Source organism: Megalobrama amblycephala, linkage group LG24 (assembly GCF_018812025.1).
Source record: "Megalobrama amblycephala isolate DHTTF-2021 linkage group LG24, ASM1881202v1, whole genome shotgun sequence".
In the NCBI taxonomy this organism is placed as follows: Eukaryota; Metazoa; Chordata; class Actinopteri; order Cypriniformes; family Xenocyprididae; genus Megalobrama; species Megalobrama amblycephala.
The window spans coordinates 19,837,803-19,852,931 of NC_063067.1; the positions used below are offsets into that span (position 1 = coordinate 19,837,803).

The window sequence follows — 15,129 nt, forward strand, 5'->3', positions numbered from 1 at the left end:
TAGTATTGCCCCCTCCCTTCCAAAGAGAACCTAAAAATGATACTGAAGCCACGATAATGCCATGAGCGAGATGGATGCTCATTTAGACCGGACAAAAACTAGGTACTAATGACAAATGTGCTTCGATCATCCGCAGGTATTTGTGGGTTTCAAGGGTAGCTCTTTTCACGTGTACATACTGGAAATTTCGCAGTCTCGCCACGATTTTGGGGGGCACGAAAAACCACAAAACATTAACCCGTGAATGCCTACGAATGGAAACTGTGCCAGTAGCTTTTCAGCCGTTACACATTTTTTCTAAACAGCACTATTGTAAGTTGATGTAATATTTACTGTAGAAATCTCAGTTAGGCTGGAAAAAGGATTTCGGAGAGGCTCTCGTGGACATAATAATAAATAAGGAACTGTGAGGAGTGAAGTGGCTTGAGAATGCTCTTGTGAGATATTGTGATGACTAATATAAATTTATTTGTTTGGTTGCTGTCCATGGTAGCCGACTGGTAACTGAACAAGCTTCTGAATACTGTACTTTATGAATGCATAAAATGGCATTATTCCAAGCTCTCTGAACTCAATATTAAAACAGCCAAATTAAATAAAGACTACATTCTCATTCATACAATAGGGATTGCACCTGTTATAATAACTAAACATTTATAGTAAGAAAAGGTCATTCTCACTCTTTAGTTGCAATATTTCCATCTTATCAACAAAATACTTGATTTTTAAAGTTTAGTTAGAAAAACCCAAGTTTGGATTCAAAACTTAATTTAAAAATAATGTCCTGTATTTTCTAATTTATTACAAAATATTTCATGACAAATTATATAAAAAAAAAAATAGCCAGATGCAGTCTCAGACTTTTAGACCACACTGTGTTTGTAAGTCTTGATAATCTTAATGAAAACACATAATTATGCCCTTCTATATTCTTCCTCCCACCTTGCTATCCATTTACACAATCTATATACAGTATGTGTAGATTAATTGTGCAAAAATGGCAACTTTGAGATTTTTTTAATGATTATAGATGTTCAGGTACAGTCCGGAGTGCTTCTTCTGGCTTTCTTGCAATATTCACATTCTGGAATGCAAACAAGAAATCCCTTTTAGACACTCATCACAGTTTAAAAATCATAATTCCATAGGGTTTCATGACTTACTGTGGGTTTGTCCCTGTGAGTGTTCACTGCTTGGATGTTCAAATAGAAGGACTCCACTTTGCATCCTACAAGGAAGGCATAAAAGAACACATGACAGTATTTATTGCATCAAGTATAGCACATTCTATGAATGGGGTACAAAATAAACTAGATGAAAAAAGTTTGTCAAGACAAACTTTAAGTTGGCTTGAAAAAGCCGGTCCAGAAAGTTTGAAGCAATTTTAAAAGTTTTCAGTTTGAAAGTTTTAGTTTAGTAGTTTAGATAGATAGATAGAGGTCAGGGTATGGGTTTTGCTATACAGTTGCTAGGGTACTCGGGGTGGTTGCTAAGGTGTTGCTATACAGTTTCTAGGGTACTTGGGATGGTTACTAAGGTGTTGCTAAGGTATTTGGTGTGGTTGCTAGGGTGTTGCTATACAGTTGCTAGGGTACTCGGAGTGGTTGCTAAGGTGTTGCTATGATGTTGCTAGGGTACTCGGGGTGGTTGCTGAGGTGTTGCTATGAGGTTGCTAGGGTACTCAGGGTGGTTTGCTAGGGTGTTGCTATGCAGTTGCTAAGGTATTCTGGGTGGTTGCTAGGGTGTTGCTATGCGGTTGCTAAGGTATTTTGGGTGGTTGCTAAGGTATTTTGGGTGGTTGCTAGGGTGTTGCTATACAGTTGCTAGGGTACTTGGGGTGGTTACTAAGGTGTTGCTATGCGGTTGCTAAGGTATTCGGGGTGGTTGCTAGGGTGTTGCTATACAGTTGCTAGGGTACTCGGAGTGGTTGCTAAGGTGTTGCTAGGGTACTCGGGTGGTTGCTAAGGTGTTGCTATGAGGTTGCTATGGTACTCAGGGTGGTTGCTAGGGTGTTGCTATGCAGTTGCTAAGGTATTATGGGTGGTTGCTAGGGTGTTGCTATGCGGTTGCTAAGGTATTCAGGGTGGTTGCTAGGGTGTTGTTATACAGTTGCTAGGGTACTCGGGGTGGTTGCTAAGGTGTTGCTATACAGTTGCTAGGGTACTTGGGGTGGTTACTAAGGTGTTGCTATGCGGTTGCTAAGGTATTCGGGGTGGTTGCTAAGGTGTTGCTATGAGGTTGCTAGGGTACTCAGGGTGGTTGCTAGGGTGTTGCTATGCAGTTGCTAAGGTATTCTGGGTGGTTGCTAGGGTGTTGCTATGCGGTTGCTAAGGTATTATGGGTGGTTGCTAGAGTGTTGCTATGCAGTTGCTAAGGTATTCTGGGTGGTTGCTAGGGTGTTGCTATGCGGTTGCTAAGGTATTCTGGGTGGTTGCTAGAGTGTTGCTATGCAGTTGCTAGGGTACTCGGACTGGTTTCTAGGATGTTGCCAGGGTGATTTGTGTGGTTGCTAGGTGGTTGCCATGTTGTTCTGGGTGGTTGCTATGTGGTTGCTAGGTTGTTCTGGGTGGTTGCTAGGTTGTTCTGGGTGGTTGCTATGAGATAGATAGATAGATAGATAGATAGATAGATAGATAGATAGATAGATAGATAGATAGATAGATAGATAGATAGATAGATAGATAGATAGATAGAATTTTTTCCGAGCTTTAACAGTCATTTTTAGGAAAACCGTAAGTTGGATCAGTTAGAAAAGATATAGCACACTAAGTCAGAACAGTTTGAAGGTCTGAGCCGAGTTTGGAGTTTGTAGAGTTAAAGCTCTAGGAGGAGTTAGAGTCAGAAATGTTAGTCTCAGAAGAAAATAGCATAACAGTAAGTTGACTTTTTCAAGCCAACTTAATGAAGTAATTTGTATTAAGAGAAAATCATGTGGTAACAGGATTGCATCCAATAAACCAAATATAATTTGGAATGTTATGTTGTTTTTCTTGTTGGATACTGTCAAGAAGGTTGAACAGGTGCTACTAGCTACTTTTCATTTTTATCTTAGATAATCATTTTTCAAATTTATCTACTTAGATCTAGTTCTCTCAAACGAAACAAAGGAGGAAAAACAAGGGATTTCCACACCTTTAAAACATAGCAGTAACCCAAATTATGTTTGAAATAAAACCACAGCTATGGCTACTCACCGTAAGCTAATGGAGTCAGTTTCAGAACAGTATGCAGAGGACACTTTAGATATGGTAGATCATCTGAGGACAAATCAAAGATGTATAATTGGCAAAAATTATGCTATCACGGTGACAAATTGCAATTCATAGACTGTGACAGCAGTGCTTGTGGTTTAGACCTGCACTTTTGTCCAGAAAGTAGGCCAGTAGACAACGCATGACTGCCTGATGGCAGATGACCAGCACATTCTCTTGTCTCTCAAGCTCCATTATGACTGGCTCTAGACGGTGCACCAGGTCTTCATATGACTGCAGAACACAGAAAATGGCATATTTCTCTATATATTTCCACACAAACTCATTTGTGTCGTGGACGGGACTCACTTCACCCTTTGGATATCGGTAGCGGTACTTGTCCTGGTCTCTTAAGGCAAACTCCTCTGGATGGGCTGCCTGAATCTCCTCATATGTCATCTCTTCACATACACCCTTAAAATGTAAAGAAAAAACAATTGAACTCTGGTACATATGCAGTTGTTCATGTGCATACAACTTAGCTTACCGCATCGATTTCATTCAACGCCTTCCACTGTTCATATGGGACGCCCAGTGCCTCTGCTGTCTGTATGGTCCTTCTCATGTGGCTGGTCCACACCTTCAGGTCCTTGATGGATTGACCTCTGATGAACTCGGAGAGGGCCTGAGCATACTGAGTAATGAGATAGATGCAATTCTAATCTTTGTGTTCAAGGAAGGTTCAAATCAAATCACGGAAATACATGGTTTTTTAAAAGTCTTTTCTTTCCTAATGAGATGTATATCAGATCAAAATGAACAAGAAAAAAAATGTAGGGCGGGACATTATTTAGTCCATTGGGAATTGACTGAATTGTTGGATGGTTGTGGTTTGCTATTGCTGTAATGTCATGTGAGGGACAGGTTGTCCCGCCCTCGCACAGGTAAACGTCATCAGAGAAGAGATGAAATGTCATTGCAAGTGGGAGGGGAAATTATTTTGATTAAAGATCATGAGGGCTCTTGAATTTTAAAATTAATGATGCACACTGATAAACAACTTATGACTGATAAATGCTTTAATATTCCATAAAAACAAGAACTGTCAATCTTGATTTCATGGTGACTTTAAGCTACGTCCACATTAAAGGGTTAGTTCACCCAAAAATGAAAATTGTGTCATTAATTACTCAACCTCATGTCGTTCTTCACCTTCATTCATCTTCGCAACACAAATTAAGATATTTTTGATAAAATCTGATGGCTCAGTGAGGCCTCTAAAGACATATTTAAAACAGTTCATGTGACTACAGTGGTTCAACCTTAATGTTATGAAGCGACGAGAATACTTTTTATGCGCCAAAAAAACAAAATAACAACTTTATTCAGCGATATCTATTGATGGGCGATTTCAAAACACTGCTTCAAGAAGCTTTGAAGCTTTACGAATCTTTTGTTTGGAATCAGTGATTCGGAGTGTGTATCAAACTTCCAAAATCACGCCCCCCAGTGGTGAACCATTGAAATTTCAAAACACTTATGACGTAACGTAAGTTTACTAAAATCACGTGACTTTGGCAGTTTGTTACACGCTCACTGACCGTGGCCTCACTGAGCCATCGGATTTTATCAAAAAATATCTTAATTTGTGTTCCGAAGATGAATGAAGGTCTTACGGGTGTGGAACGACATGAGGGTGAGAAATAAATGACATTATTTTCATTTTTGGGTGAACTAACCCTTTAATTGAGAAAAATTTGAAAAAAATTTCTCTACATTTTGGCCTTTCATCCACACTGAGACAGATTTGTCCAGCAAAAATGTAGCTTTTCCAAGTGGATACATTTGAAACACCATTTTTGCATTGTAGTGTGGACTGTGAAAATGGATGTATTCAAAAACGATGATGGATTTTTAGTCACGTGACGCTTATTGTACCCATAGATATCTATGGTTGTATTATCATTGCTGTACCTGCTATCCACTTTTATAGTGCTGTTAAAGATGCAATCTTCTTATTACATTGCTGCAAATATGACATGAAATTTTTCTCACAATTGTTATCCTGCAGCAAAACAATTACAACTGTGTGTGAGACCATACATGGATTTTTGAGTGTAACCTGGACACACCAGTGAGAAGTGGGATATTTTGTAAATAAAATGCTTGTGCCAGAAGACTTGTGTGAGAACGTTATGTCTGCTCTCTCTGTATCATCTCAGTGAGCTTTTATTTCAGTTTACACATGCGCAGTAAGATGATTTAAGTGTTTTTAGATGTTTCACGAGCATTTTCACTCTTGAAAATGCTAATGTGCACAGAGGGCATTTCGAAACAGAAATGTTTTTAAATATATCCTTATTTATGTGGATGTAACAGTTTACCATCAACATTAGTACACTTTTTGACACGTGATGTGTCAAAAAAAAAAAAACCTTTTTTACAGATTTTATGTTTAGTTCATTGAAATCACCTTTTGGCCCTGTGAGGAGAGGCCTGAGTCTCCACCGATTCGTCCCAGCAGGTTGAGCTCACTTTCTCCATGGCGGCTCAGATAGATGGATCGTGGAGTGACGTGGATGTTCATGAGGTAATACACGATACGACTCTGAATGTGATCCTGAACCCGGTTTACGAGGTACCTGGATCCCACGTTAAAGATCTTAATGAAGGAGAGGTGCCTACAAAACAGAGGGGAGGAACTCAGGAACTCCGTAATTATATGTATGTAGTTGGAAGTTATGTACAATAACATCTTATTAAATTTGGCAGCAGTGTACCTGTCTTTTTCCTCGTCCAGGGAGACATAGGACATTTTGTAACAATCAATACGATTCAGAAAGTCCACCAGTGCTTCCTCTTTGTCGTAGTTTTCATAATCTGGGCTGCTTAATTTTACTTGCTGTAAAAAATCCATTAAATAAAAAAAAACAAGCAAATAATAATAATATATTATTAATTTTTTAATAGCTTTACATTAATAGTTTAAAAAAAACAATCTTACCATTATATTTGCCTCAATGATTTCTGGGTCGTCACAAATTGACTCAATGAAAAACACCTGAACAAAAACATTTTTTATGAAATTTTGGTTTGAAAATATTAAAGTGTGACAGTAGTTTAACTGTTTTCATAATGAATAGGTGGTGAAATCATCCCTGCCAGCCCTTGTCTTTAAAACAGCTGTTTTAAGTAATCCAAAAATAGCTCAATCCAGAATTGATATTTAATGAAAACAAATGTTTAAGATTGATGGGCAGACAGTCTACCCATTGAGATCCTATAACATTTTAATCTATGAGGCTCCCCCTTTGGCAATGGCTCTGGTTTAAAGGTGCCCTAGAACCAGTTTTTACAAGATGTAATACAAGTCTAAGGTGTCCCCTGAATGTGTCTGTGAAGTTTCAGCTCATACCCCATAGATTTTTTTTAATTCATTTTTTTAACTGCCTATTTTGGGGCATCATTATAAATGAGCCGATTCAGGGTGTGTGGCCCTTTAATTCTCGTGCTCCACGCCCCAAGAGCTCGCGCTTGCCTTAAACAACATAAAAAAAGTTCAAACAGTTAATATAACCCTCAAAATGGATCTTTACAAAGTGTTCGTCATGCAGCATGTCTAATCGTGTAAGTACAGTGTTTATTTTGATGTTTACATTGATTCTGAATGAGTTTGAGGCTGTGCTCCGTGGCTAACGGCTAATGCTACACTGTTGGAGAGATTTATAAAGAATGAAGTTGTGTTTATGAATTATACAGACTGCAAGTGTTTAAAAATGAAAATAGCGACGGCTCTCTTGTCTCCGTGAATATAGTAATAAACGATGGTAACTTTAACCACATTTAACAGTACATTAGCAACATGCTAACGAAACATTTAGAAAGACAATTTACAAATATCACTAAAAATATAATGTAATCATGAATCATGTCAGTTATTATTGCTCCATCTGCCATTTTTTGCTATTGTCCTTGCTTGCTTACCTAGTCTGTTGATTCACCTGTGCAGATCCAGACGTTCTACCCTTGTCTAATGCCTTTCATAATGTTGGGAACATGGGCTGGTATATGCAGATATTGGGGGCGTACACCCCGACTGTTACGTAACAGTCGGTGTTATGTTGAGATTCGCCTGTTCTTCTGAGGTCTTTTAAACAAATTAGATTTACATAAGAAGGAGGAAACAATGGAGTTTGAGACTCACTCTATGTCTTTTCCATGTACTGAACTCTTGTTATTTAACTATGCCGAGGTAAATTCAATTTTTGAATCTAGGGCACCTTTAAGCATTTTACATTAATAAATACCTTAATTCATATATCTTTAAAAATCTTGGAAAGCTACTGTTTTGAAGTAAAATCTCACAAATCATCAAAATGAATGCAATGTGAAGAATAGGCAGACTTCCATAAAGCAAGCTGTTGAATTAATAAAACCCTGCTGCACCTGCCTTGTAGCCCTTCTCCTTTGCAAAACTGATGATGACCCCTCTTCTATCCCTTGTGGTATTAGTAGCATCAAACACCTGTGAAGAGTATTTGTCAAAGATTGATTTGCATCTTAAAAATTTGTCGACCCCTCAATAAGAGTGTGCAGAATTCCAAACTAATCATATAACCAAACTAATCTCTTCCAAACTAATCTAATAATAATCTCAATTGTACTAGGTGATTAATAGCTTGGACAGACAGCAGAACTGTTATCCATTACATTCTTGACTCACTGCTACTTGTCCCTGCTCCTTATCGAAGTAATTGGCGATGTCCTTAAGAGCGCTTGAGGCACAGGCTCTGAACACATGACGGAAATACATAGGTACAAAAGACAAATTCAGTCCTCACAGTGACAGACAGAGCTCAAACGTAATCTTGTTATTTAGAAGCTATATATAGTCATCTTAAATGTATTTTACCTGCGGATTTTCATGGCCTCCTCATTGTCCGGACGAAAAAATTCATAGTTCTTGTAAGTCTGCACAACCTCCCTTCGATACTGACCCAAATTAAAGACTTTGCATACAACATCACAATAAAATTATTATGTTTTATATATCTCTATCTATCTATGTATAATATATACTACAAACATAAACAATGCGTGCCATTAAGAGCTGATCATTAACTTGATACGCTCACCTTGAGTTGGGACTCCAATCCAATTTAGGTACCGGGTTAACTTTTTAGAGATATAGGTCTTTCCCCTGGCCGGCAGTCCAACCATCACAATCATTGTAGGACAGTTTGTAAACTGGGGTCGTGAAGCTGTGGACCAGTAGAAAACATTGACGTTAAAGTCTGAGTATGGTTTGATCGCAAGGTTGGAGATGTTCTATATGCATTCACAAGATGATGTCAATATAAAATCAATTTGATAGCCGGAATAAAGAATGAAAGAGGTACAAGAAGAGGACTGGCATATGGCAGCATCAAAAGAACACACAGGAACCCATTAAATTCTGCACTAAAACCTACACATCTTCATCATCAGATTGCCATTAATTCTTTACTGATTTGTACTGAGACAGCAGGGTTATTCAAGTGAAGAGAGGCTGAATGTACAAAAACTAATGAAAGAACATCCCACAGCAACCAAGGAATCACATAAGTCTTGAAGCCAACTCCAGCACTTTTCATTCCGTTGCCACAACTGAAGAAACAAAGCTCTCAAGAACACAAAACTTGCTGCTTCAAGAGGCAATGTTATCAAATGCAGACTAAGGAAGCAGGCAGGGCTGAAGTTCACAACACCCGGGTTGATCATCTACAAGAGGTTAACACTTGAGAGGTGAGAGAAAAAGCAAATAGCGAAAAAGAGAAGGAAAGGCAGTTGAAATTAAGATATCCCCTCACTTACAGCCTCTCCTCTGGCTTAGGGAACTGCTCATCCACGGCACCCATATCTTGAGCAGAGGTGTTTGTGTGAGCTCCTTCTGCTCGGAGGACATGTCGTTGGGCCCTGCGCTGCTGACTGTGTGTTTAGGAACTGAGAACACATGGCTGGGTTCCCATCAACCCTGTCCCTGCTCAGGTCACCTGACTGAGGCGGGAAGAGTTGGGAGGAGAGACAAGTTTGGCACAGTGGAGAGACAGGATCCTGGCTGCCATTGGTAATTGACTTAATTAACCCTTTGGAGGCTTTGAGTCTGTCACTTTTGGCTTCATGAGAAAAATTCTAAATAAAAATAAAACATTATGTTCAGATATGTTGCCGTATATATTTTAGAAACTGTCACAATAAGACTTAATTAGAATGTATAGTGTCTTCATTTGCAAAGTTCTCTTGCAAAACAATAAAATTTGATTTTAAAAAAAGCATATATATATATATATATATATATATATATATATATATATATATATATATATATATATATATACATATGTGTGTGTGTGTGTGTGTAGAGCGAGAGAAGATCACATTATAATGGTTTTGATCTACAGTATTTATTATTTCAGTTTTATCCTTTATTAAAGTTTACAAATATCTTCTAAAATGCATTGTAAACACGGTTATCTTCAAATTTCAAATAAACAAAATCCAAATTCATGACCCATTTAGCATCACGTAACTGTGACACAATGAGGCCTAGTTCAAAAGCAGCTTGGTCAGGATGTGGTAAATAAGATTAGTAAGACTGCAGACAGACTTAGGCCTTCAAGTGTGTCTTGTCTGATTCTCCATGTGCCTGATTTCAGGTTGTTCCCTTATCACCATGTGTCATTTGATATCACGGCCTTAATAATGTAACATCTCCTTTGCAGACAGCCTGCTGTGATGAAGAATAGACCACATGTTAATTTAAGATAAGGCTGCTGTGATGTAGTGACAACATTATGCTGTATACACAGATAGGATGTTGAAAGGTTAGCACCTGCAGGAAAAAACAGATGCGTGTGTGATTGCTCTTCAGATGTGGTTGGAATGCTCTTGTCTAGATAAATGTACAAAGTCTCTTATCAAAAATAATATTTGTTTTTTTTCAACCAGTGATCAGAGGTTTGTCATTTTGAATGATCCATGGGTAATTTTGGGACAATAAACTTTAAACTTTAAAAATCCCAGTAAAATTTACGGTAAAAAAAACGGCAGCTGTGGTTGCCAGAACTTTACCGTAAAAAATACAGTAGCAACGTAAAAAAAAAAAATCTGTTAAATTTACGGTAAAATAACGTATTTCATTAACTGATATAATGTTAATTTACCAACCTAATGAAGTACTAATATCTGTTTTGTACCTTTATAATACACTGACAGTCACCAAACACAGTGGTGATAAGAGTCACATGATGAATCAAAGTTCATCACAAGCAGCTTTTCCACAAGCTGAGGAAGGACAATACTAATATATAGAAGGTGCACACAGTGTCATTCACACACACACTAAACACCATCATGGTAACATGCATGAAATTTTAAAAATGCAATAAACATTAATTTAACAACATTAGACATTACATAAAACCCTAATGTACATAACTGATTAGAAAAAAATGAGAAAAACTAAGAAGAAACAGAGTTATTTCAACGAAAATATATCAAATGTGAAGTGTCACGCAGGGAATTGTGGGAATGTCAATTTACGGTTTTTCACTGTAAATTTTACAATGAATTGTTATTTTTCACTTCCAAAAACTGTGAATTTAACGGTATTTTACCATAAAATTACATTAAATGTACCGTTAGATCTATTACAGTTATTCACCGTATATAGTACGGAAACTTTCTGTAAACCAATTGACAGTTTTTCACCGCAGCATTTTTACAGTCTTTTACTGTTAAAATCACGGTCATTTTCCATGTACTCATATAGGCTACTGTGACACGCATGGGCAAAATCCGCCCCGACAGCTCTAAAATATAAGTACACTGTTATTTATTTGTCAATTTGCTCTAAGATGTTTAAAAAAAAACATAAAATTGACGTCAAAAATGCAAACCAAACTGATGTCAAAAACTTGACGTCCATTTGACATTCACTCACTGATGTCTAATTGATGTTCAAAAAACCCCCCATCAAATTGACGTCAAAAACATGATGTCCATTTGTCATCTACACACTGACGTACAATTGATGTTTAAAAAAACCATCAAATTGACGTCAAAAAACAGATCAAAACTGCACATCAAACTGACGTCAAAAACTTGAAATCCATTTGACATTCACTCACTGATATCTAAATGATGTTTACAAAAACCATCAAATTGACATTAAAAACATGACGTCCATTTGACATCCACGCAATGACGTCCAATTGATGTTTAAAAAAACCATCAAATTGACATCAAAAATGCACATCAAACTGATGTCAAAAACTTGACGTCCATTTTGACATTCACTCACTGATGTCTAATTGATGTTTAAAAAAACCCATCAAATTAACGTCAAAAACACGACGTCCATTTGTCATCCACACACTGACGTACAATTGATGTTTAAAAAACCATCAAATTGACGTCAAAAAACAGATCAAAACTGCACATCAAACTGACGTCAAAAACTTGCCGTCCATTTAACATCCACACAATGATGTCCAATTGATGTTTAAAAGAAAACATCAAATTGACATCAAAAATGCACTTCAAACTGATGTCAAAAACTTGATGTCCATTTTGACATTCACTCACTGATGTCTAAATGATGTTTACAAAAACCCATCAAATTGACGTTAAAAACTTGATGTCCATTTTGTCATCCACACACTGACGTACAATAGATGTTTAAAAAAACCATCAAATTGACGTCAAAAAACAGATCAAAACTGCACATCAAACTGACGTCAAAAACTTGACATCCATTTGACATCCACACGACGTCCAACTGATGTTTAAAAAAAACATCAAATTGACGTCAAAAAACAGATCAAAACTGCACATCAAACTGATGTCAAAAACTTGACGTCCATTTGACATTCACTCACTGATGTCTAAATGATGTTTAAAAAAAAACATCAAATTGACGTCAAAAACAGGACATCCATTTGACATCCACACACTGACGTACAATTGATGTTTAAAAAACCATCAAATTGACGTCAAAAAACAGATCAAAACTGCACTTCAAACTGATGTCAAAAACTTGACGTCCATTTTGACATTCACTCACTGATGTCTAATTGATGTTTAAAAAAACCCATCAAATTAACGTCAAAAACACGACGTCCATTTGTCATCCACACACTGACGTACAATTGATGTTTAAAAAACCATCAAATTGACGTCAAAAAACAGATCAAAACTGCACATCAAACTGACGTCAAAAACTTGCCGTCCATTTAACATCCACACAATGATGTCCAATTGATGTTTAAAAGAAAACATCAAATTGACATCAAAAATGCACTTCAAACTGATGTCAAAAACTTGATGTCCATTTTGACATTCACTCACTGATGTCTAAATGATGTTTACAAAAACCCATCAAATTGACGTTAAAAACTTGATGTCCATTTTGTCATCCACACACTGACGTACAATAGATGTTTAAAAAAACCATCAAATTGACGTCAAAAAACAGATCAAAACTGCACATCAAACTGACGTCAAAAACTTGACATCCATTTGACATCCACACAATGATGTCTAAATGATGTTTAAAAAAAAACATCAAATTGACGTCAAAAACAGGACATCCATTTGACATCCACACACTGACGTACAATTGATGTTTAAAAAAACCATCAAATTGACGTCAAAAACTTGACATCCATTTGACATCCACACAATGACGTCAATTTGATGTTTACAAAAACAGCAAATTGACATCAAAAGTGCACTTCAAACTGACGTCAAAAACTTGACGTCCATTTTGACATTCACTCACTGATGTCTAAATGATGTTTACAAAAACCCATCAAATTGACGTTAAAAACATGACGTCCATTTGACATCCATACACTGACGTCCAATTGATGTTTAAAAAAAACATCAAATTGACGTCAAAAACAGGACATCCATTTGACATCCACACAATGACGTCCAATTGATGTTTAAAAAAACCATCAAATTGACGTCAAAAACATGACGTCCATTTGACATCCACACACTGACGTACAATTGATGTTTAAAAAAAACATCAAATTGACGTCAAAAACATGACGTCCATTTGACATCCACACACTGACGTACAAATGATGTTTAAAAAAAACATCAAATTGACGTCAAAAACTTGACATCCATTTGACATCCACACAATGACGTCAATTTGATGTTTACAAAAACAGCAAATTGACATCAAAAGTGCACTTCAAACTGACGTCAAAAACTTGACGTCCATTTTGACATTCACTCACTGATGTCTAAATGATGTTTACAAAAACCCATCAAATTGACGTTAAAAACATGACGTCCATTTGACATCCATACACTGACGTCCAATTGATGTTTAAAAAAAACATCAAATTGACATCAAAAATGCAAATCAGACTGACGTCAAAAACTTGATGTCCATTTGACATCCACACATTGATGTCCAATTGATGTTTGGTCTTAATATTCTTGTTTGCATGTTTGCTGTGAAGTATGGTTCAAAGACAATCATATTAATATCTCAGAAAGCTTTCTGAGATAAGAGGCAGCTGGTACAGCAATGAGTGTGCACTCTGATATCTGATATCTTTGCCACGAGACAGCTTCCTTGAGAACACATACTACACTCATGACCACATGTGCTACTTGTAGTGACTGAAATAAACAAGTTAATCATTTTAACCTGCTGGTTCTCCACTAAATTTTAGCTCCATGTAGCAAACTGTAGAACCAAATGACAATAATCCACCAGCCAAAATTAAAATCATCAACATTAAACAAAGCCTAATCCTGACAGCTTATGCTTTCCCAACAAACTATCCCAGTACTATTCATCTGTTGCCTGTTCACACTCAATCAGTTCCTGTCGTGCTTCTTTGAACTCACCAGCACTGTCACAGCGGGTTCGTCTGAAGAATTCCTTCGGAAATGCATCCATCATTAGGGAAAACTAGAAGATCTGTAAATATTGATCCCTGACTTGTGTCATGAGCGGTGTGATGCATTCCAGAAGCTCGTTTTAATGTAACTGAACGAGAGAAGCTTGTGTATCAGCCCCCACCCAGATGACATGTAGACATATGATCTGTGCTGCCTGGCCTTTTCCTTTAATGTCTGCCAGACTGAGTTCACAAGCTCAGAGAGCACAGGCTACTCACAACAACAGCTAGGGTTATGTTGCTGTGTTTTAATCTTTATGCTTTTAATCCACTAGCCACTGCCAAAACAGCGCCAACCCTCTGAGTCATGGACTCTACAAGATCCCTGAAGATCCTGTGGTATCTGGCACTAAAACGTTAGCAGCAGATCCTTCAAGTCCTGTAGGTTGCGAGGTGGAGCCGCCATGGATCAAACTTGTTTGTCCAGCACATGCCACAGATACTCTACTGGATTGAGATTTGGGGAATTTGGAGGCCAAGGCAACACCTTGAACTCATCATTAATTCATCATTAAAAATGTGTGCCTTGTGCATTATCCTGCTGAAAGAGTCCACTTCCACCAGGGAACACCATTGTCATGGAGGGGTGTACCTGGTCTGCAACAGTGTTTAGGTAGGTGGCACATGTCACGTGAATGGCCGGACCAAGGGTTTCCCAGCAGAACATTGCCCAGAGCATCAAACTCCCTCCACCGGCTTGTCGTCGTCCCACAGTGAATTCTGATGCCATTACTTCCCTTAGGTAAACGGCACACACATACACAACTGTCCACTTGATGTAAAAGAAAATGGGACTCATCGGACTAGGCAACCTTCCACTGCTCCAAGGTCCAGTTCTGACACTTGTGTGCCCATTGTAGGCGCTTTCAATGGTAGACAGCCAGGGGTCATCATCAGGGATGCAGAATTATTAGCAAGTTGATTTTCTGATCATATTTTTTTCCCAAGCACATTTTACCAATTCCAATCCACAT

The 15,129-nt window shown here is 37.6% G+C and overlaps 1 protein-coding gene across 5 annotated transcripts; it reads right to left on the minus strand.

Moving 5' to 3' along the window:
- Positions 1–1,000: 1,000 nt before the first annotated feature.
- Positions 1,001–14,289, minus strand: pfkfb1 (6-phosphofructo-2-kinase/fructose-2,6-biphosphatase 1). 5 transcript variants are annotated; one of them, XM_048177393.1, is made up of 14 exons: positions 14,103–14,289; positions 8,327–8,452; positions 8,104–8,200; positions 7,915–7,981; positions 7,642–7,716; positions 6,196–6,252; positions 5,972–6,093; positions 5,665–5,872; positions 3,739–3,885; positions 3,561–3,665; positions 3,356–3,485; positions 3,195–3,257; positions 1,164–1,228; positions 1,001–1,084 (listed from the first exon to the last, which is right to left on the minus strand). In XM_048177393.1, the coding sequence occupies exons 1-14, from the start codon at positions 14,155–14,157 to the stop codon at positions 1,025–1,027; spliced, it is 1,377 nt and encodes a 458-aa protein (XP_048033350.1). In that variant the 5' UTR covers positions 14,158–14,289; the 3' UTR covers positions 1,001–1,024. The 5 variants fall into 5 exon arrangements, with proteins under 5 accessions (XP_048033350.1, XP_048033349.1, XP_048033352.1 ...); XM_048177392.1 differs by lacking the exon at positions 14,103–14,289 and adding an exon at positions 9,045–9,377; XM_048177395.1 differs by lacking the exons at positions 8,327–8,452; positions 14,103–14,289 and having other exon boundaries at positions 7,638–7,716; positions 8,104–8,178.
- Positions 14,290–15,129: the final 840 nt, after the last annotated feature.

What these genes read in the sequence shown, in the direction of transcription:
- pfkfb1 (XM_048177392.1), bottom strand. Translation starts at nt 9,135, where the DNA reads ATGTCCTCCGAGCAGAAGGAGCTCACACAAACACCTCTGCTCAAGATA. An exon ending in TCTCCTCACAGGGCCAAAAG is followed by an intron (nt 3,886 to 5,664) that starts GTGATTTCAATG and finishes CTCATTACTCAG; the next exon opens with TATGCTCAGGCCCTCTCCGA. An exon ending in ACCGATATCCAAAGGGTGAA is followed by an intron (nt 3,486 to 3,560) that starts GTGAGTCCCGTC and finishes TGTGTTCTGCAG; the next exon opens with TCATATGAAGACCTGGTGCA.